General features: G+C 43.1%; 2 protein-coding genes across 2 annotated transcripts; both read right to left on the reverse strand.

The window, feature by feature from the left end:
• Positions 1-1463: 1463 nt before the first annotated feature.
• Positions 1464-9492, reverse strand: dnttip2 (deoxynucleotidyltransferase, terminal, interacting protein 2). Its single transcript, XM_064989620.1, has 7 exons — positions 9388-9492; positions 3772-5999; positions 3352-3490; positions 3067-3162; positions 2724-2888; positions 2447-2556; positions 1464-2270 (listed from the first exon to the last, which is right to left on the reverse strand). Exons 1-7 carry the CDS (start codon positions 9460-9462, stop codon positions 2177-2179), a joined length of 2907 nt encoding a protein of 968 aa, XP_064845692.1. The 5' UTR covers positions 9463-9492; the 3' UTR covers positions 1464-2176.
• A 1353-nt stretch (positions 9493-10845) lies between these two features.
• LOC135556422 (glutamate--cysteine ligase regulatory subunit-like) lies at positions 10846-22695 on the reverse strand. Its single transcript, XM_064989621.1, has 7 exons — positions 22304-22695; positions 21382-21450; positions 13703-13787; positions 12908-12964; positions 12226-12428; positions 12019-12133; positions 10846-11898 (listed from the first exon to the last, which is right to left on the reverse strand). The coding sequence occupies exons 1-7, from the start codon at positions 22427-22429 to the stop codon at positions 11729-11731; spliced, it is 825 nt and encodes a 274-aa protein (XP_064845693.1). The 5' UTR covers positions 22430-22695; the 3' UTR covers positions 10846-11728.

The following is a 22695-nucleotide window of genomic DNA, read 5'->3' on the forward strand; positions in this document are numbered from 1 at the left end:
TAATGGGAATTGATGGGAAATGATGTAAAATATATCACTAGCCACTTTAAACAATGCTACCTTATATAATGTTACTTACCCTACATTATTCATCTCATATGCATACGTATATACTGTACTCTATATCATCGACTGCATCCTTATGTAATACATGTATCACTAGCCACTTTAACTATGCCACTTTGTTTACATACTCATCTCATATGTATATACACTGTACTCGATACCATCTACTGTATCTTGCCTATGCTGCTCTGTACCATCACTCATTCATATATCCTTATGTACATATTCTTTATCCCCTTACACTGTGTATAAGACAGTAGTTTAGGAATTGTTAGATTACTTGTTGGTTATTACTGCATTGTCGGAACTAGAAGCACAAGCATTTCGCTACACTCGCATTAACATCTGCTAACCATGTGTATGTGACAAATAAAATTTGATTTGACCTCATGTGGCTTGAGTGTGTCAGCAGTCCCTGCAAGAGGAAGGCATTGATGCTATGGACTGGCCCGCCCGTTCCCCAGACCTGAATCCAATTGAGCACATCTGGGACATCATGTCTCGCTCCATCCACCAACGCCACGTTGCAGCAGACTGTCCAGGAGTTGGCGGCTGCTTTAGTCTAGGTCTGGGAGGAGATCCCTCAGGACCATCCGCCACCTCATCAGGAGCATGCCCAGGCGTTGTATGGAGGCCATACACACTACTGAGGCTCATTTTGACTTGTTTTAAGGACATTACATCAAAGTTGGATCAGCCTGTGTGGTTTTCCACTTTAATTTTGAGTGACTCCAAATCCAGACCTCCATGGGTTGACAAATTTGATTTCCATTGATAATTTGTGTGATTTTGTTGTCAGCACATTCAACTATGTACAGAAAAAAGTATTTAATAAGAATATTTCATTCATTCAGATCTAGGATGTGTTATTTTAGTGTTCCCTTTATTTTTTTTGAGCAGGTCTTGGAAGTTCACCCTTATGTTACTGATGGCAGCAACATGGTTCCTGACTGTTCTTTTGGGTAGTCTGTTGATGGGGATTCGCTCCAGTGAGTCCACCACCTGTGGTTTAGCCAGAGAATGGGCCACCTGGACAGAAGACTTGACAGTGCAGTTCTCAAGTGTCTTATTTTCTCCCTGTGATCCGCCAGGCGTCCAATAGCGCTCTGGAGCTGCTGGCCACAAACACACTGAGCCAACAGGAGGCTGGCAAGCAGGGGCAAGATTTTTCAGGGTAGAAACTGGGTGAGCAGATGTTTATTAATTTGATCTCTTTGTATGTGGATTTGCATCGGCAGAGACAAGAAAATCTGTTTGATGTTCCAGCAAATATACAGATAATGGGAAGGGTTACAGACAACAGAGCTATTGTAAAACAGTCCCTTTAGGCACAATGCAGCCAGTTCAGCCAACTCAATTGGCTTCTCGGGATGGAGCCAAAGAATGTCGACCAACGGTTCAAACTGGTTTTGATTTATTAAAACAATGAAAGTTGAGCTAGCACAGACATGTTCTCAACAATATTAGTGCTTCGGCTGCCGAGTGGCGCAGCCATCTAAGGCACTGCATCTCAGTGCAAGAGGCGTCACTACAGACCATGGTTCGATTCCAGGCTGTACCACATCCAGCAGTGATTGGGAGTCCCATAGGGTGGCGCACAATTGGCCCAGCGTTATCTGGGTTTGGCCATGATTGTAAATCATTTATTCTTAACTCACTTGCCTAGTTAAAAAAAAAAGGTTACATCTAACTTTTCTTTAAAAATAGACGTGTCCTGTTTGTCTTATCCTGTAGTATATTAGTAATTTGACTTCTAAAACAATAAATCTCAATCCATATCAGATATTTGTCAGGGAAAATATGTTTGAAAAATTAATTCTGAACCTCGTCGGCTTAGCCAGTATTGCATAAACTTATTGTGGCTATGCATACATACTGTATAAATCTAGATGTTTTTTTATTAATAGCTACTAATGTGAACCTCTAAATTACAAAGTAAAAATATGTTGATACAGATTGTTCATGTTATGTGACAAATTTAAGAGCTTTAGCTCCATGCAGCCACTAAATTGTATGTTTAATTAATATGCTTTGATTAAGACATTAACATATTATGGGTCTCAATACAGTCATATGATTGCATTGTGTATTACATCACTAAAAGTCACTGTTACTTTCTGAACTTATTACTCTTCCTATTCTTCTTGCCAGCACCAATGGCTGCTTTTTCTGTCATGATCTGTTGGTATTTCTTCTTGTTGTTGCTGTTGAAGTTAAAGGGAAAGTATTAGCGTTTGACAATTCAAGTAGTTCATATCAGGTATTTGATGTCAATTCAATTGTTCTGCATACCCATGAACTGTATGCCAAAAGCACATTTTTCAGGAACACACAAGCTATGAAATTCAATACCGTACATGACACAGAAACCGAAACTTACTGTCTGAACTCTGCATCAGCAAGCAACTCCTCCACCATGGTTCTCTTCCGGTCTTTCTTCGGGACACGGGAATGGTAAAAGTCCACAGGGCTATCTACTACTGTAGCAACCTGCGACAGAAAATTGGTTTTGGGAATTGGTTTTTATGGAATTTCTTGTGGGAAAATGGTGTCGCATGCCTCAAACAGTTCCAGACACTTGTAGAATCTAGCATTTACCTGAATAACATGGACCACTGAGAAATCCAAGCACAGTTGAGGGTTAGATGCTTACTGACCTGGAAGTACTTGGGGAATCCATCTCTATCATTCTTCTTATAAAACCGCTTGGGGTCCATTGCTCCACGCATTTTCAGTGCTTTGAGGTCACCCTTTATTTCCTCTGTCAATTCAGGAGCCCTCATGTTAAACCAGCCGGCTCCAGTGGTCTTGTCCCTCTCCTCCTGAGCATGGCAAAACAAGGAAACACACCAGTCAGGATAATCGATGAGTGAACAAACTGAACAAAAATAGCTCAAATGTAGTCAAACTATAACGACTACTTGTCCTTGCATCACACTGTTGGTGTTTGCTACTTTCTCTTCTAAATTAATAAACAAGGGTATATGGACTTGTACTCACTTTGCGCTTCAGTTTCGCAGCCTGTTTGGACTCCCTGTATGGAGGCACAGAATCTCTCTTCTCAAACTCTGGGCCAATAACACTCTTCTTCATCAACTGCCAACAGAGAAAATAAATCACAATGTAGGAGAACATTTAAAAAAAACACAGATCCATTAAAGTCGAAAGGTTTGAAATTGCATGAAATACTTCCTCATTGAATTACCCAGCCTTGCATAACTACACGATTTATTACCAATTATACACAATATATCACCTTCAAAACAAAATCAATTAGTCATTTACCTCATCTTGGCTCTTCTGTTCCTTCAGTTTTTTCAGGGAGTTAGAGACTGTCTTTGATTTGCTGCCATCGAAATTGATGTATAATCCCCCAAGCTCCTTCACTTTCAGGCCCGGGTCAATACGGCTGGACAACTCTTTCCTATAACAGATTGTAACAAATAATTACCCAGGAGGCACAGCATTGTCCATTCTCCAACTGGTTCAATCTTGATACGTTAATTAATGAAAAAATTCTTTATACGTGCTTGGCATTGCAATTCAATAAAATAGCTCCACCTCATTAGATAAAAAAAAAAAAAACTCCTGCTTTCCATTCAGAATAAGATGGCATTGTGGTGCTGGAGCCACAACTGTCAAATTAAATACAGTTTTAAAGCACAGATGACAACTGACATTTGCATGACCAAAACAAATACTTACAATTGTGGATTTCTGCTTGTGAAGAGGACTTGTTCATCTTCGTCATCATCATCTCCCTCTTCATCAACAAATTCTTCCTCATCTTGCGCTTCTTCAATGGCCTCCGTGTCTCCCTCTTCCTTCTCATCCACGTAGTAATGTTCATCTGACTGAAGGCCAGGCCGGGTGTCTATGACAAACAGGCCATCAGCTGAGGACTGAGCAGCAGCTTGGGGTCTGGATGGGCCTGCCGCCTCCTCTATACAGACAGCTTCCTCGTCACCATCAGAACCCTGTCTTTCCCTCTCATCCCCTTCCCCAGAATGCCGACTGTTGCCATCGTCATCCTCTTCATCGTCACTGCTCTCCAGCAGACTGATCACGCCAGATTTCTGTATGATGACACAGTCTCTGGACTCCTCTAGCTTGTCAGCATCAGATACACTGACCTTCAGGCTGGAGGTCACCTTAATGGGCTCTGTGGTGTGAGGGGCTTCATCTTGGTCAGCCGTTTTATTCTCAGTTACTAGTGTGCTGCTGACATCCATAGCTTTCTCACTAGGCACTGCCTGACATTCCTTGTTCTTTACCTCCAATGGAGGATCTGTGTGGGTGTTTACATCCACGGTCTTTTCCTCCGCTTCCTCAGACACCACTATAACAGGGGACATTACATTTTCACACGCTGCTACTTTTACTGTTTGCTTAAGAGAGACTTGTGAATCAGCTGGCGTCATCGTCTCCTGTTCAATTATCACTGGGGCGTCCGCATCGGCTGCATCATCAGCGGACAGCTCCCTCTGCTGGTCTTCTGCTTCCACTGCAGGCTCACAGACTGCCTCAGCCATCTCTGTATCAGCACTCTCACTGATGGTCACCTTCTCTTGTATGTTTTCCTGAACAGGGACATCCACCATAGAGGTATTCTTCTTTGGGTCTTCCCTGGCGGTTGTCTCGGCTGAATCCTGTTGTACACTAGTGACCTTTGGCATCTCTGCATCCTCAGAGACTGTCACACTCCCTGTATGCTCGCGAGCAGGTGCTGAATTTTGGATGGGCGCTGCTGGTTCACCGATCACTACATCCTCAACGGTTAGAGTCTTATCTTCTTCCCCCACTTCTTCTATCATGGAATAGTCTGGATCAGCGTCGACGGTGTCCTTCAACACTACACTTTCTTCAGCAACCCCGGATGCTCTCACCTTATCTGACTGGCATAGGGCTTTCTCAACTAGTATATCCAGGGCCTTGGCTGTCAGCCGGGTAACTGGTGCTGCCCTGGAACTGCTGTTGGATCCAGTGCGACTACTGCAGGGAGTGCCCCTACCTCTCACTGACCTAGGGCTCCCCAGAGGGGTATACACATCAGTCAGGTCAGACTCAGTCTCTGAAACAGTGGTGCCTGTTTGTTTCAGCTCAGACAGCCTGCGAGTGGACCTCCTGGGAGTCATGCTTGGCCCAGACTCAAAGCTCTCTGAGTCCTGGGGACTCAGAGGGTCACAGGGACATCCTTTACACACACCTTTGCTTCTCCTGCGGGGTAGAGGAGAGTTGGAGCTATCGGTGGTTTCCTCCAAATGCATGGGGATAGCTTCAACAAACCTTCCTCTCCTGCTTCTGGTAACCCTGCGCACTGTGGAGGTCTGATCACCAGAGACACAGGACTCAGGATCAGAAAGCTCTGTGTCCTCGGTGTGACACTTTGAAGAAGCACGGCTGCTGGACACGGCAGTCCTCCTGGTCACTCTGGTCTGCGAGCCAGGCACCTTGGACTCAGACACCACAGAGCTGCAGGACTCTGCCTCTGAAATATAATTGTCCTTCTTCGCATAGTCCGTGAGAACAGCCTTCTTCAGACTCCTGGTGGCTCTGCGAGTGTTTGGTCTTCTGGAGACAGACAATGAACAAGAGTCTACCTCAGACACGTCCTCCTCCTTCGTAGAGTCAGGCTGGTCCCCACCTGCAGCTCTCCTTTGGCCCCTGCGAGCTGGTTGTGTGTCGGGGATAGCCTCCATATCTGATATAGCAGAACAGCAGGAATCTGACTCGGACACGTCAGCTTCATGGGTGGAGTCTACCTGGTTAGCAGAAACAGTTTTGCGTTTAGACACCCTGGTCTTCCTCTTCCCGGTGGTGCTCTGGGCCTTGGAGGGAGCATCTTGCTGGGAGTCACTGGTCACCTCAGACTGGGTTGCAGTATCCCCTTTATCAGCTGTCCTCCTGGTTCTCCGAGTGGACGCTGGAGTGGCCTGTGGAGAAATATTATTTGTCAATACCGGTACTTCTGAACTTAAGAGGTCACAGAGAGACAAATTACTTTATAGCATTTTATTTTATATATATATAATTAAATCAATTCAATCTCTGGTATGATGAATCTATTGAAAAGAGTTGGGTGTTTCGGGAATCGACAACCATCAAATACACAGGTATGTTTGACAGCGGAGCAGCGCTAAAACGACTAATGAACTCACCAAGACATTGACCACGTTTACATGCACACAATATATCCTGCGTACGGTCTTATTCTGGATAAGCTACATGCACCTTTGATATCCTGCTCACAAGGACCCCTGTATCCATAAATAAACATAATATTCCTCATTTAAGTTCATATGGGTTAAATGGAATAGTAACAAATATGGACAGACTGTAGACCTGTAACCTCTCACATGCCAACTGCTCAGCATATGTGAGAACTCCTTCAAGACTGTTGGAAAAGCATTTCAGGGGACCACCTCATGAAGCTGGTTGAGAGAATGCCAAGACTGTGCAAAGCTGTCATCAAAGCAAGGGGTGGCTACTTTGAAGAATTTCAAATATTTTTATTTATTTGTTTTACACTTTTTTGGGTACTACATGATTCCATGTGTGTTATTTCATAGTTTTGATGTCTTCACTATTATTGTACAATGTAGAAAATAGTCCAAATAAAGAAAAACACTGTAGTAGGTGTCCAAACCTTTAAATCGGTACTGTATGAATTTTTTTAACTGATCAAAATCAATCAATCCAAACTGTGCAGCAGCCATTTGATGAATGGAAAGAGACGCGTGACAAAACACCTAAAAGTTGAATGACATTGGGAAATTGCCACGCCTTCGATACTGGGTAGGCTACAAGGTAGGGAGTAGGAATGTCCCCAACTAAAACAAACCTTGGGCGACCAAGAGGTCTCTTCTTTCGACCAATCACATTTTTTTAACGTTTATTTTTCCATATATAAAAACACCCTGTATGTTTAAATGAAGTAAACTATATGCACACTGTTTGATGAAATGAGACACACAAATGACTCCAGAGGGAGCCCGACGGCAGTTGATTTGGGCCGGACTTGCCTTGCTGTGTTAAAAAAAAGACAGCTAGTGACTGGCGCACACTGTCGCTCTTTCATCTCCCTGCTGCAGCAACCATACATAGAACAGTAAGTGTTCATCGCGCAGTCGGTGGGGCTGAAGCTGCAACATAATTAGACATTTCTAGTTTCTTACTTGAAAAGTTGTTACCAAAATCCCCCTTTTGTTTAGGAAAAACATTTCCTATACCCCCAACCCTTGCTCTCTTTACGTGACATGTACACATCACATGCACATAACCAATAGAGCCTAACCCATAGCATATCATAATGACATCAATAAATTGGTTATAACAAACTCCAACACAGCAGCATAATGGATGCAGAGGACGTGACAAACAAACTTGAAAAGGGGTTATGTTTACAGGTTGCTCAGGAGGGAAAGGGGAAGTCCAATGTGTGGAAGACATTTGAGACATATATATATGACATATATGAGAGTTCTTTCAGCTCATCACGTACACCTAAATCAAATAGCAAGCTAACATTAATCAATGACCACGTTTACATCAAATCACATTTTGTCACATGTGCGGAATACAACAGGTATTCAACAACAGGTATTACACCTTACCGTAACCAAAAATTCAGTTAAGAAAATATTTACTAAATACACTTAAGTAATATATATAAAAAAATCCCCCCTATATTTACATATATATAAAACATTTCCTTGCTTTTAGGGCCAATAATGTGATTCTTAAGAAAATGGGCGTGGCTTCACAATTTTAGATTAGAAAAAATTGGCGGGAAATGTGCAGCCGAAGTCTGACGAGAGTGGATACAAATTCATTGCTTTAACAAATGACAAATTTAAGGAAATGTTAAGCAATGTAATAAATTAATGCCTTTTCAACAAGTTAGCATATCTAACAAGTTAGCCAACAATGTGTAACCTAACCTGAAGAATCGCATTGCATATCATTACAGCAGTTGTGTGTACCAATATATTAGCTAGCTACATAACATTACTTGGCTACTAATACATCGAACATGCCAGTATATTAACTATATGCTGTCGAGCTAACTACCCAACATGTATTGACTTTATTATTCAATTAATTCTTAGCTAAGTGCTATAGTTATTGTGCGTTCTCAGTGGACATTGTTAATGGAGTCGTATGATGTCTAGTTAGTAATTTTTTCATGCTAGCTAGCAAGAAATTGAATAGCAACAGCATCAACTTCCAGTAGACAGGCAAAGCGCTTGTACGCTCAACTGAAAGGATACCGTTCATTTACAGTATAGTAAAATGAACTATTAGTATGTAGTGTGTGTATATACTCATTATGTGTAGTACATAGTATGTTAGTATGGGTATTTGAACACAGCTCAAGACATGACCTACATAAATTGTATATGATTGTATTATAAGAACAATGGTACAACTAGGGTTGCAAAATTACTGGAACTTTAAATAAATTCAACCGGGATTATGGGAAAACCAGGGGATGTGTGCCAGAATCAGGATGGAATAAACAGGAAATCCAGATTCCTCCAAACACCATAATATTATTTTGTGACAAATGGGCTTTCACCAGCATTGCTGTCTGCGGTTCTGAAACACAGCCTCATCTTCCGTGCGCAGTTTAATTGGTGCCTTCACTGACGCTAAACCTGATGCAGTGAAAATAATTAAAAACATTAAGTACGCTTTATGCGGGCACATTACACCTTTTGTTAGCCTTGAACAAATAGCCTAAACAATAAATTAACTTCAACATGAATGCATGCAACTTTAGTCTTTGCAGTAATAAAGGCCTATACACATTTGTTACAAGAGACTCTCTGGTACACGTATTTCGTGTCGTTTGTAAACTTCCACACACAGTATGTTAGTGTGTGTGTGTGTGTGTAATATATATATATATATGGTCTACCTGTTGTATTCCGCACATGTGACAAAATGTGATTTGATAAAAACGTGGTAATTGACTAACGTTAGCCAACTATTTGATTTAGGTGTAAGTGATGAGCTGAAAGAAAACTCTAACTAGTTAACAGCAGCAAGCTCTCCAGGACTAATTTGTAACTTTGTAACTTCAGTGTAAATGGCAATATTGTACTTTTTGTATACAACGGATTGCCTCCTAAAAACAATAGTGAACTAAATATGTTTATGCTAGCAAAACAAATGAGGGACTCAAGCTAGGCTAGCTAGCTTGTTGCCACGTGAATATGAACGATCAAGTATTACACACTGAAAACGATCTGTATGTACGAAATGCGCTGAACTGTATCTAAATCATACACAACACATAATCACGCAATTAAAACCTACCGTAACTCCAGAGGATTCATCTGAGTTTGTTTTAGTTGGGGAGCATACGCGTACTCCTCTTCTGGTGGCCACCATCTTGCTCGCGCTGTTCTTTCCTCACTTCTGCCACGTGTGTTCCCAACGTCAGCCAGACTCCAATCTTCTTCGATGACGTTTAACGGCGGTTGGCATCCAATAAATGTTGCATTACCGCCCCCTACTAGACTGGAGTACAACTCCCTTATACTTTGATTGAAAAATAAAATCAACACATTTCACGACTTTCCCCCAACGCTACACATTCCTTTGTCTCGTGCCCTTCTGCATACGTCTTACATCTAGGAACCTCCCTCCTACACACTGCTGCCACATGTCCATAAACTTGACACCTGTAACAAGGTAACATATTTGGCACAAAAGCTCACACAGGAAAACTTATATTCTAACATCACTTTGTCTGGAAAAGACTCAACATCAAAACTCAGAACAGGCAATGATTCTCATTTCACCACTCACGCCACCCTGACTGCGTGGCAACAAACAACAAGCATCATAAACACCAGGAATCTTCCCCTTCACTTGGTCAACTGTTACATGTACTGCTACCCAAGTAATCACTCCTTTCAATGGCACCCTTTTCTCAAGAGCAAAACAATTCACATTTCTTGCCCCCCCCCAATTAGTTTAATGCGGATTCTCCATCTGACCAGCAGAAACACACAATTATCACAAGACCACTTCTGGTTACCTTCACCGGTTCGACAGCACCCAGCAGTTTTCACCACAAATGGATCAGCCAAAAGGCAAAGGATCCACTGTTTCCAAAAACTTCACTCCTGTCACAGACTCATCTTTATCCTGACCCCCGGTGCTGAGACCTTCACCACACCTACCGACTCCGATACTTCGACCTCATTCACTTCCAGTTTGCCTCCTTTCTTCAGCTCACTTTTCACTTTCTTTTTAAAAACAATTTTTAACCAACTCTATCTCATCCTCTCTCCTTGATCTCCTCTGCCTCTTGTCCTCCATTCCCCCTCCCCTGTATTCCAAGTATTTTGCTCCTTATAATACTGCACTTCTCCTGACACATCTTATTCTTGCCTTCTCAAGGGACACCATTTAAGCGGCTGTCACAATCTCTGCACAACCAGCACAAACCCCTCGGGCTGTAGTGCTCAACAGTACATCCCACCTATAAAGCAGCTACTTCATCGTGATGTTGTTCTTTAACAAATGCTACTGCAAAGCTCTTCCAACCACCATCTAGCTTCTTCGATCAAAACCCGACCAATCAAATTGCGATGCATGCTAAGGAACAAACACATTTGTGTGGATCACAGTACTCCAATGAGACTATAGTCTAAAGTTTATCAATCGAGGAAGATTTAGTTTATAGATAGTCCCCCGTTTTTATGTGACCTGAAAGAAATGGATAGTGATCATGTGCACCCATCTCTTCCAATGAACACAAAACACTTCAAGTGTTTAATCATTTAATAAACCCAATAGAACAATACAGAAAATGGTAACATTAAATATATTAATTATTACAGTACAATAGAGAACTCAAACTTCTTAGGATTGTGGACCCTGCCTGGAAGAAATGCCATGATTAATAAATAAGACATTCACTCAGACACTTCAGAGCTTAGAATTCATTTTCCATGCCAATCTGGAATACTCCAGTACTATCACGTACACAATAACGGTGTCAAGCCTACTATGAATGTAAACCTCATATTACCACTGAGATGGGGACACATTTTCTAATAAGTATGAGCAGTTACGGGTATAGGACAAATCATATCCTGGTATACCCGGTCAGTAGCACTGGGCTTTGAAAAAAAAAAAAAGACTTGCCAAGACAACACTTTAACATCCATAAAGTTGTTTCTAAAAATCAAATCACTACTGTACACTAAATCAAGAGAAGTTCATGAACTAACCATAGATTTCTGATGAGTGAAAAAAATGTATTGGAATTAGGCTCTTGTCCCCACTATACAGGGTGCCAGTAATATACAGTAGAAAACAGAAGGAGCTGTTCATACACATCAGAGCGCACTAGGACTTTACATCTCTCGCTCTGTGGCTTTAACAACCGATCCAAAGTACTCCTCTACATAATGTAAAAATATCATGGGACATTTCCGTAGTGGGTTAGAGGCTGCCTTTAAACTGCTTTGCAATAATTCTAACATTGTACTAAAACAAGGTGATCCATCTAAACAATTTAATTATTTCTGTGGTTCCAATTCAGTTTTGTAGCCGTGTTTGTTAAAGGTTTAGCTACCTATATACCCGTCTTAAATGCATTGGACATGAGTAACATCTGAATAACAGATTTTCAGAGGACATGCTACAGGTTGTTTCTCTTTGAGTGAACAAGGTAGCCTTTTGCTTTGATGATCCCCCTGCTTTTGACAATGATGGAGTAGCGCAAAACCCACTCCAACCTCCAGTCTGCTACCTTCAGGTCCTGAGTGCTCTCCTGCACTGCCTCCTGGAAGCTGGCAGCAGTAATCAGTTCTACAGGAAAATACAATGTGTTAATTCAGTGCCCCTCAGAGCACACACAGCCTTTCCTTAACATGTATTATCTGATTATACAGTGAAAAGATTACAAATTGAAATTATCACAATCTTCACCTTTTGGGTCATTATGAGTCAGTAGCTGAATGTCAAACTCCTTTGCAAAAGCAGTCAGGTCAGGGGGCATCACACAGCAGGAGGCCAGATTCACCTGGTTACTACTGGGTTTCACCTAGACCAGGAGAAAATAAAACAATTCAAAACCCCAAATACACCAACGCGAACCTACAACAATCTGATGGTCTCGTCAGCATCACCACTCACCTGGGCCCAGTTGTAGAGCTGCTCCAGGAGCTCCTTGTCCAGGTCGGAGGTTCCGATGGCAGCGATCTTGTGGCTCTTCACCAAGCCCTCCAGCTCCGTCCAGGCAGGCTGCAGGTTCTCCAGGGTCTGGCTCTCCCCCTCAGGCAGAACAGGGGGTGCAATGATCACCGAGTCCAGCTGGGACACAGCCAAGGCCTGACAAGCTGTCACAAACAGTCTTATAAGTATGAAACTAGTATACAGTCAGTGTGTACATCTTAAAGCTGAAATCTGTAAAAGGGGAAACAGTGCCTTTGTTTCACTTAGATGAAACAGAGAAGAGGAGCTTCCAGGAGCATGGTAAAAAAAATACACACAGCTCAGTACATATTCTGGTGTTCTACCGCACATTCAATAATGTCGGGGGAAAAAAGTTTGTTTTTTGAAGTAATCAACATCTTTGTTGTTGTAATATCCCAAACAGACGTGATAGCTTCTGCCTGTACGGATTTCATCTTTCAAATACAACAAATTGAGGTCAGGAAAGGAATGGCATGCCAACAAAAGCAGTTCACCGATACTAAAGTCTGTTGCATTTTTATTTGACATGGTCAGGTCTACAGACAACCGCCTGTGCCAAATGACTTTTCCGTACAGTCACCGAGTCAGTGGTCCTTTGCTGTTTTGTAAATGTAATACTCACACTTATTGACTGCATCTTTGATTGAAGAGAGGTCTGCCTCGCAAATAAATAGTTTCACTGTAAAGCAATAATATGGACATGTTAATAAAAACAAACAATCAGTAAGGCACCAGGAATGGTATTTTTGAAATTCACACACTGGGCTCATAATTCCTTATGCCAATGCCACACCAAACTATGGTATCAAAGCAGGGGTTCCCAAACTTTCAGGCCAGGGACCCCCCTCATAATCAGAACACAACTCGAGTGAGATAAAAAAAAAAAAGCATACAAAGAGTTCTACTGTGACTTTACATTTACATTACATTTAAGTAATTTAGCAGACGCTCTTATCCAGAGCGACTTACAAATTGGCAATACATGGCCCAACGAAACAAGTCTCCATCCCTGGGAAGGAACATTTTAAAAACACATTTCTTGGCACGGAGAGAACATTTGGGAGTGTTCAAGCACATTTCCTTCAATTCTATAGATTTTGTCAAGGGGCAGAGATAAGTTTTGGTTGTTGAAGCTAATATCCTACAATTCTTCACATTTTGCTATGAGGCAGAGAGAAAATATTGCAGTTATGAAAAAAATAAAATTGTGGAGTACTGTAGATACCAATATCCCTGTATGTCTCCCAGGCCCATGCTGCCCAGGGTTAATATAACATTTTAGACTAATAATTGCATTGTATTACAACCTCTAAACTTACTCCAGGGATCCCTTGGCCATAAAAAAGTAATAATTACGTAAAAAAGTGGGGTCCATGTGCCACTGAGAACCCCCTGTCATAGAATACCAGTAACTCACCAGAGACCTTCAGCTCCTCCCTTTCTTCAGGTGTAATTGCTTCTGTAGCTTGAGGGATGGAGCAGTCAATGGTGTCTGGTAGGTCCTAAATTTACAACAAACGTGTTAGTCAAAGAAAAAGAGTAGCTTAAAAATACAAAGAAAAAAAGCAACATCAATAGTCTTAACTTTGTCCAAATACAAACACATGCTTTTGATTTCACAAACTTGTGGAATTTCATTGCAGGGAACATAAGCTTTGACTTTGTGTATGTAAGACCCCCCGCTGTACTCACTGAGCGTGTGGAAGCAGATTAGCTGACCCCAGCAGAAAAGCTTCACAACAGAAGCACATGTAGAACCTTTCACAGCCAACTTTGCATGAATGATTACTATGACAGTTCCCTTTCATCAGTCTGATAAATTCATTGCGGTCAATCAACGTACAGCTATTTTGTTTTCCCAGCAGAAGAACGCAATTGCATAGTAGTATCGTAACATTGGGACTACTGTGAGCGCCAAAAGTATTGGGACAGTGACTTTTTTCCTGTTGTTTTGGATGTTTACGCCACATATTGGGTAAACTGTTTGGAAATTACAGCACCTTTTGCACATAGTCCCCACATTTTATCAAAAGTATTGGGACAAAGTCACTTATGCACATTAAAAGTAGTCAAAAGTTTAGTATTTGGTCTAATTTCTAGCACGCAATGACTACATCAAGCTTGTGACTCTACAAACTTGTTGGATGCATTTGCAGTTTGTTTTGATTGCGTTTCAGATTATTTTGTGCCCAATATAAATTAATGTTCAATAATGTAGTGTCATTTTGGATTCACTTTCATTGTAAATAAGAATGTTTCTAAACAATTCTACATTAACAAAGATGCTACCATTACAGATTATCATGAATGAATCGTGAATAATGATGAGAGAGAAAGTTAGTGCGTTGCTTCTATGTACACAACGTGCTGTAATTTCTAAAACAGTTCGCCCGATATGGATGACAATACCCTCAAATTAAAGCACACAGTCTACACCTTAACATACACATAGTCATTGTATAATTTAAATTCCAAAGTGCTGGAGTACAGAGCCAAAACAAACAATGTGTCATTGTCCCAATACTTTGAGCTCCCTGTATAACTCCTGTTCCCTGAAGGAGGGAAACAAGTTACAACATACTATGGAGAGTCCCACACTCCTGACTTCAGTTTAAAGAGCTACAATCACGCCTCGCAGGGCCAATGAAATCTATGCCTCGCTGGAAGCCCCGCCTTCCACATCTGAAAAGCGCGAGGCTCTGATTCATTCCTTCAATTTAATACCACTCTTCACAAGCCCAGGGACGGGTGGCCAAACAGGTGCTGTGCCTTGTTTCCCTTCTTCAGGGATCAGTTGTTATAGTCATAACGTTACGCTCCCTTTCAGTCAGTCAACTTCGGTACAACAAACTACGGTCACTGCCCAAGCTGAATGAAGTGGCCCATGGCAGAGCACCCAGACCTGACCCAGCCAGATGCGTCAGTCTGGGTATTGCAAACACCTAGTGACTTTCCCATGTCCGTAAGCACACTGTGGGATACACAGAGCAGTGACTAACGATAAAACCTCAAGAAAATTTAAAAAAAGTGTGGCGATGCCCAACTTTCCGCAGCACAAATATCTCCTACAGTCAATCCTTTAAACAACAGCCAAGACACTGCCAGACCCCTGGTGGGGTAGCAAGTACACCGCTAGGGAACACTTGCTGCAATGTGCCAGGGAGATATCCTCTACAATCCAGTGGGAGATGCGCTCCTTAAAAGAGTGTCCTGACATGAGCTAGATTAGCAAAACAGACAAAAAGCTGGTCACATAACCAACCAACCATAACCATTCAGTGCATGTGCATAAAGCTCACACTGGACACAAGGCATATAACCTTTGTTGCTCTTCAGAGCAAAAGGAGGAGATGAAAAGGGAAATCGCTCAAAGCTAAGGACCTGTAGGACATTTCCATGACTTCCGGGGCTAAGGCCGCATTTGGAAACAATGTCACCATAGTCGCCCGGGGGAAAAACAAAGTACAGGAAGGGTGTACGGATAACACGTGGAGGTCTCCAACATACTTAGCTGAGGCCAAAGTCATGAGTAGGGAGGTTTTGTAGAAGGATCTTCAGTGCCACCAACTCCAGAGACTCAAAAGGGGACACACAATGCCTCAAAAACCAGCACCAAGTCACATGTGGGCGCAATAGGTTTAGAGACTGTGTACCCCTTTCAGGAACTGCACAACGTCCCCGGCGTGGCTCCGTCAATTCCCACACGACACACCCACATAGCGATCATGTACACTTTTAAAGTAGAGAAAGCCTGTCCCTGCTCAAATAGCTCCTTTAGGAACATATGGATGTACCTCAGAGCACTGAAAAGGAACCAGCACTCCATCTTATCAACAGAGCTCAAACACTTGCGATAAATGCATAAAGTCCTCACGTGGAAGCACACTTGTGGACTGAATGGTAGCAATAACATTCGGGAGGTAAACCTCTAGCCATCAGATTAGCCCACTCAGGGGCCAGGCAGAAAATAACCAAATCCTTCCACGCCAAACCTGCCTGTGCACCTGGCACAACAGGTTCCCGTGCAACGGGAGTGGCCACAGGTCCCCGCCTAATAAAGTGAATGATCTCCGCGAACCAAGGCTGCTTAAGCCAAAGTGGAGCCACAAGAATCAATGATAAGCTCTCCTGGCGCACCCTCGCCAACATGGGTTGAATCAGAACCACTGGTGGAAACGCTTAGAGGGTCCGAAGACACTGGTGCACCAGAGCATCAGTTCCCAATGGTGCACTCTGTTCTCTCATCAAGAAAAATAAATGGCAATGCGCGTTTGAGTTAGGCGTAAAGACCTGTGTCGGCATTGCATAATCTCCCATATCTGGCAGTCTCCACTTCTGCTATCCAGGGGGGCACCCCCCAGAGTTGAGGCAACCAGGAACATGAATCACTCGAAGAGCAAATGCATACTGCTCCACATGTTCTATTTCAGTCATTTATCCAGAGAAACTTACAGTAGCACGTGCATACATTTTCATACTGGTCTCCAATGGGAATAGAACCCACCACCCTGGTGTTTGATGCGCCATGCTCTACCAATTGAGCCACACAGGACCTCCACAGCAACAGGGTGTGAGCCTAGGTGAGGGACTGTGTCCCACACCTTCTGATGGATGCCACCGTCATCATGATGGCTCTATTAGTTCCAGGTAACTAATATGCCAGGCACTCGGACATCGTCCATACTCCCCGAATTGAGTAACCCTCGCACAGCTCACCCCACCCTTGGGGGGGACGACGACACGTCTGTCGTGACCATATTGCAGAACACCCGGACCATGAGAAACCCTTGTGACAGTAGCCAGCGATCCCTCCACTGGGCCAGTGCCCTGAAGGCAAGTCAAGGATACATGAATCGAGAGGTTTAGGTGGCGATATGTATCCAAGCTCCAGCAACCAGCACTGGAACAGTCACAACAATAGTCCCAGGGGAATGACCACTATCATAGAAGCCATCAACCTCAGTAGGCGCAGAAATTGGTGAAAAACTACTGTGCGCCCCAACCTAAACTGGGCCAAGCAGAGCTGAAACCCGGACACCCTCCCCGGGGTTAGAAAAGCACTATTTGCAATTTTCCAGCCCCCTTGTGGACAAAGCCAACGTATTACTCTCACTATGGGGAGAAATGGTATACCCCTTGAGCCCTGTGAACACCATGGAACGTGGGGTAACAGAGGAGCTTTAAACATGGACAAAATTCCAAACTAAATTGTGCTTCCGTGAGACTATAGCCTGGATGAAGCCCGGTGCCCCAACGTGTGGCCGTAACCAAACGTGGGGGCACTGACATCACCGTAATGGTCTCACCAGTTGCGCAGACCCGTGAGAAGGCCCCTCACTCCAGGGGTTACCCATGCCCAGTGCTCGGAGGCAGCTTCATCATTGAAGGTGCCCGCAAGCCCCGCTTCCTCCACTCTAGGAATGTGATTGCCTTAACGCCGGAGGAAAGCTAGTAAGCTTAATTTGCCTGGAAGTTATGCATGCTAGCCGACACTAGCCATGAGGCTTTTAGTCTAAGCTAGCTAGCCTCAGATCGCAGCACGGTCCATTTAGACTAACCAAGCGACGTAATGCTAGACCGGAGCTACCCAAGCAATTCTACCCAAACACCGCTAGGAAGGCGGAATAGCTAGCAGTTACTAGCTTAACTGGCTAGCACACTATGCACCGCTTTAGGGAAACACCAAGCTCCCTGAAGAATGCTCCATTATTGTCAAGAGAACCTGCGCCACAAACGAGTAAGGGAACAGTGACAGTGGTCTCCTTATCTCGCACATGAACTGATTTGAGTGAGGGCAGCCTAAGCATGCACCGAGCAAAGTCATACAAGACAACTAACTTGAAGAACTAATTGTATGGGATTAGGAAATTTATGAGAACCATACAAACCTCAGCACACAATGTCCAGGGGGTGAGCACGTTTTGTTAGAGCAATTTAAGACAGTCTCATGTTCTAATTGTTTGTTTTAGTAGCGCAAATCATTCCTGTTCACACCGAGGTGAAGAGCAGAATAATTTAAGGAATGAATCTGAGCCTTATCACCCAGTGATGTGACTAACAGGGTGCGCTGTACTGAAGCCATCGCGAGTCCATCTTGGTACTCCTCCCCATTGTCATTTTTTTAAGAAAGCTATAAAAATGCTTTTATTAATGTCTATTTGTTTTTTTTTACATGCTTATTCTATTAGACACCTTCATTTCAATATACTTTTAAATTACATGATCTAAACAAAAAAAGTATACACAAAGAACAAAACGTAAGACAACGACCAACAATTTTACAAAATTACAGTTCATAGGGAAATCAGTCAAATTCGTTCAGCCCTAATCTATGGATTTCACACGACTGGGCTGGAGTGCAGCCATGGTTGGGCCTTGTAGGGCATGGCCCACCCACTCGGGAGCCAGGCCCAGCCAATCAGAATGAGTTTTCCCCACAAAAGGGGCTTTATTACTGACCGAAATACTCAGTTTCATCAGCTGTCCAGGTGGCCGTCTCAGATGATCCTACAGTTAAAGAAGCCAGATTTGGAGATCCTGGGCTGACGTGGTTACACGTGGTCTGCGGTTCTGAGGCCAGTTGGACATATGCCAGAGAATTGCCAAACACTCAATTCTCTGGCAATAGTTATGGTGGACCTTCCTGTAGTCCGCATGCCAATTGCACGCTCCCTCTACTTGAGACATCTGTGGCATTGTGTTGTGTGACAAAACTGCACATTTTAGAGAGTAGCCTTTTATTGTCGCTAGCACAAGGTACACCTGCTTAATCCACTTCATATGCCACACCTGTCAGGTGGATGGATTATCTTGGCAAAGGAGAAATGCTCACTAACAGGGATGTAAACAAATTTGGGCACAACATTTGAGAAATAAGATTTGCCTATGGAACATTTATGGGATCTTTTATTTCAGCTCATGAAACATGGGACCAACACTTTACATGTTGCGTTTATATTTTTGTTCAGTGTGTGTGTGTGTATATATATACACTGCTCAAAAAAATAAAGGGAACACTAAAATAACACATCCTAGATCTGAATGAGTGAAATATTCTTATTAAATACTTTTTTCTTTACATAGTTGAGTGTGCTGACAACAAAATCACAAAAATTATCAATGGAAATCAAATTTATCAACCCATGGAGCTCTGGATTTGGAGTCACACTCAACATTAAAAGTGGAAAACCACACTACAGGCTGATCCAACTTTGATGTAATGTCCTTAAAACAAGTCAAAATTAGGCTCAGTAGTGTGTGTGGCTTCCACGTGCCTGTATGACCTCCCTACGTCTGGGCATGCTCCTGATGAGGTGGCGGATGGTCTCCTGAGGGATCTCCTCCCAGACCTGGACTAAAGCATCCGCCAACTCCTGGACAGTCTGTGGTGTAACGTGGCGTTGGTGGATGGAGCGAGACATGATGTCCCAGATGTGCTCAATTGGATTCAGGTCTGGGGAACGGGCGGGCCAGTCCATAGCATCAATGCCTTCATCTTGCAGGAACTGCTGACATTCCAGCCACATGAGGTCTAGCATTGTCTTGCATTAGGAGGAACCCAGGGCCAACCGCACCAGCATATGGTCTCACAAGGGGTCTGGAGGATCCCATCTCGGTACCTAATGGCAGTCAGACTACCTCTGGCGAGCACATGGAGGGCTGTGCGTCCTCCCAAAGAAATGCCACCCCACACCATGACTAACCCACCGCCAAACCGGTCATGCTGAAGGATGTTCCAGGCAGCAGAACGTTCTCCACGGCGTCTCCAGACTGTCACGTCTGTCACATGTGCTCAGTGTGAACCTGCTTTCATCTGTGAAGAGCACAGGGCGCCAGTGGCGAATTTGCCAATCTTGGTGTTCTCTGGCAAATGAAAAACGTCCTGCACGACATCCCCACCTGTGGACGTCGGACCCTCATGGAGTCTGTTTCTGACCGTTTGAGCAGACACATGCACATGTGGCCTGCTGGAGGTCATTTTGCAGGGCTCTGGAAGTGCTCCTCCTTGCACAAAGGCGGAGGTAGTGGTCCTGCTGCTGGGTTGTTGCCCTCCTACGGCCTCCTCCACATCTCCTGATGTACTGGCCTGTCTCCTGGTAGCACCTCCATGCTCTGGACACTACGCTGACAGACACAGCAAGCCTTCTTGCCACAGCTCACATTGATGTGCCATCCTGAATGAGCTGCACTACCTGAGCCACTTGTGTGGGTTGTAGACTCCGTCTCATGCTACCATTAGAGTGAAAGCACTGCCAGCATTCAAAAGTGACCAAAACATCAGCCAGGAAGCAAAGGAACTGAGAAGTGGTCTGTGGTCCCCACCTGCAGAACCACTCCTTTATTGGGGGTGTCTTGCTAATTGCCTATAATTTCCACCTGTTGTCTATTCCATTTGCACAACAGCATGTGATATTTATTGTCAATCAGTGTTGCTTCCTAAGTGGACAGTTTGATTTCACAGAAGTGTGATTGACTTGGAGTTACATTGTGTTGTTTAAGTGTTGCCTTTATTTTTTTGAGCAGTGTATATAAAAAGAGTACTAATGTTACTGGCCCCACTACAACAAAAATGCATGTTATTTGGGCCTTGAAACATTTAATTGAAATACTATAGAATTCTGTTCATTCCTATGGAGGACTACTCCAACTGGGGAGTGCCAATATGGTCAACCAGTGCTTCAAAGCCTCTCAATGGCCAATACATAACATCAGCAATCCAGGATTTATATACATTATTGTTATCACCTGTGGAAGGCGGTGCTTCCAGCGAGACAGGATTTCATTGACCTTGTTAGGTGTGATTGTAGATCCTTTAACTCTAGTCGCAAGAGTGTGACTCCCCATAGTATGTTGTACCAAACTTGCCTTACTGAAAGGGAACCAATCCCTGCTAGATGATGTAAAATGTTAGCAGGTACTGTAGACACTTGGTCACTATGGGAAATTGGTAAACAGGGATTATGGACACTTGATACTGTTTGGATGTCGGCGAAATGCTGTTATGTAGCCATGTGTGTAATAAAATATGCATGGGAAATACTATTCAATACCATAGTTGTATTGAATAGTGAGTGTGTGGACGGAGTGATGTCTCACCGTTGGTGAAGTTGTTGGTGGTATGGTGGCACACCACTCATTAAGAGTGGCTTGAACACAGTCTTGAATCTGTAATGCAAAAAAATGTTTGAGGGGACTAAATTAATAGCAGTGTTAACAGGGTTGCTATAAACATTTGTGGTAACTGGGTAGGGCTTTCATGGACACCTACAGATCATGCAAAGATGCTAAATTATCTAACATTACTTTGAAATATGTCATATGGAAAGTATATGATTATTTTGTACACTGCTGGGCACAATGGGTGATTTGAACAGCATGAAAATGTGTGGCCAGAGCTATAGCATGTTATACAATGCTGCAGGGAGAGTCTTAGTTACACTTATGAGAGTCAGGTGGTACACAGCTTCAATGGCAGTTATGGTTGTTCATGCTAAATAAAGGCTGGCCTTTTAGAACACATGACAAGTCCTTGTCCTCAAATGTATCATGCATTCTTGAATCTCACTATCAGGTGAATCCTGGCCCAGATACCTTTAAAAAAAAGGTAGGGGCCTGGATCAGAAAAGTATGTGACCAACAGACATCTGGATTCCCAGTCATGTGAAATCAATAGATTAGGGCCTAATTTATTTATTTCAAATGGACTGATTTCCTTATATGAAATATAACTCTATTTGAAGTTTATTTTTGTTCAATATAGTTAGCTATTTAACGTCGAGGCTGTGGTTTTTCAAGCTAACTAGTTAACATCATCTAGCCAGGGTGTATTCATTCTGCCAATTCTGTTGCAAAACGTTTCTTAAACGGGAGGGAAAGGGACCTACCTGAACTTGTCCGTTTTTGGACCATGGCGATTAATGACTACACTCCAGCTAACTGACCAATGTTGCACTATTTTCTTAAACATCTTACTTCAGCTAGTCAGTCAGTTATGACAGAGTCCAATGGTCAGTCTTACCTCTTCGCTAGGTGAAGACGGACATTTTTTCTTGAGACGGCTTCGGTTTACTAAATTCCCCGTGTGAAGATACAAAATCGTAGCATGGTTGAGGAGCACCTTAGCACTGGTGGTGTGTTTTTCCATGTGGTGTCCTTGGTAAGTCGATAAATGTATCGTGGTAGAAAGCCTTTATGAACTATTTAGCAACTTCAGTTACTTTATTCTAACAGGAGTGACCTCGTTTCCAAACGGTAGCTACCGCTGAATTAGAATGACTTGCATTTGTAGATTATTTAGGACGCCCACATTGTAACCGGGTGTTGTGTGCAAAATCTGGCATGGAGTTCTGGACTCTTTTAACCAAGAGATTGTTACAGCTCAGCAATGGTGTTATGACTCACTGTACATTG

The sequence above is a fragment of the Oncorhynchus masou genome, chromosome 15, assembly GCF_036934945.1.
Source record: "Oncorhynchus masou masou isolate Uvic2021 chromosome 15, UVic_Omas_1.1, whole genome shotgun sequence".
Lineage (NCBI taxonomy): Eukaryota > Metazoa > Chordata > Actinopteri > Salmoniformes > Salmonidae > Oncorhynchus > Oncorhynchus masou.

What these genes read in the sequence shown, in the direction of transcription:
- dnttip2 (XM_064989620.1), bottom strand. Translation starts at nt 9,462, where the DNA reads ATGGTGGCCACCAGAAGAGGAGTACGCGTATGCTCCCCAACTAAAACA. An exon ending in ACAAGCAGAAATCCACAATT is followed by an intron (nt 3,491 to 3,771) that starts GTAAGTATTTGT and finishes AATCTGTTATAG; the next exon opens with GAAAGAGTTGTCCAGCCGTA. An exon ending in AACAGAAGAGCCAAGATGAG is followed by an intron (nt 3,163 to 3,351) that starts GTAAATGACTAA and finishes CTCTGTTGGCAG; the next exon opens with TTGATGAAGAAGAGTGTTAT.
- LOC135556422 (XM_064989621.1), bottom strand. Translation starts at nt 22,429, where the DNA reads ATGGAAAAACACACCACCAGTGCTAAGGTGCTCCTCAACCATGCTACG. An exon ending in CGTCTTCACCTAGCGAAGAG is followed by an intron (nt 21,451 to 22,303) that starts GTAAGACTGACC and finishes TTTGCATTACAG; the next exon opens with ATTCAAGACTGTGTTCAAGC. An exon ending in GACTCATAATGACCCAAAAG is followed by an intron (nt 11,899 to 12,018) that starts GTGAAGATTGTG and finishes ATTTTCCTGTAG; the next exon opens with AACTGATTACTGCTGCCAGC.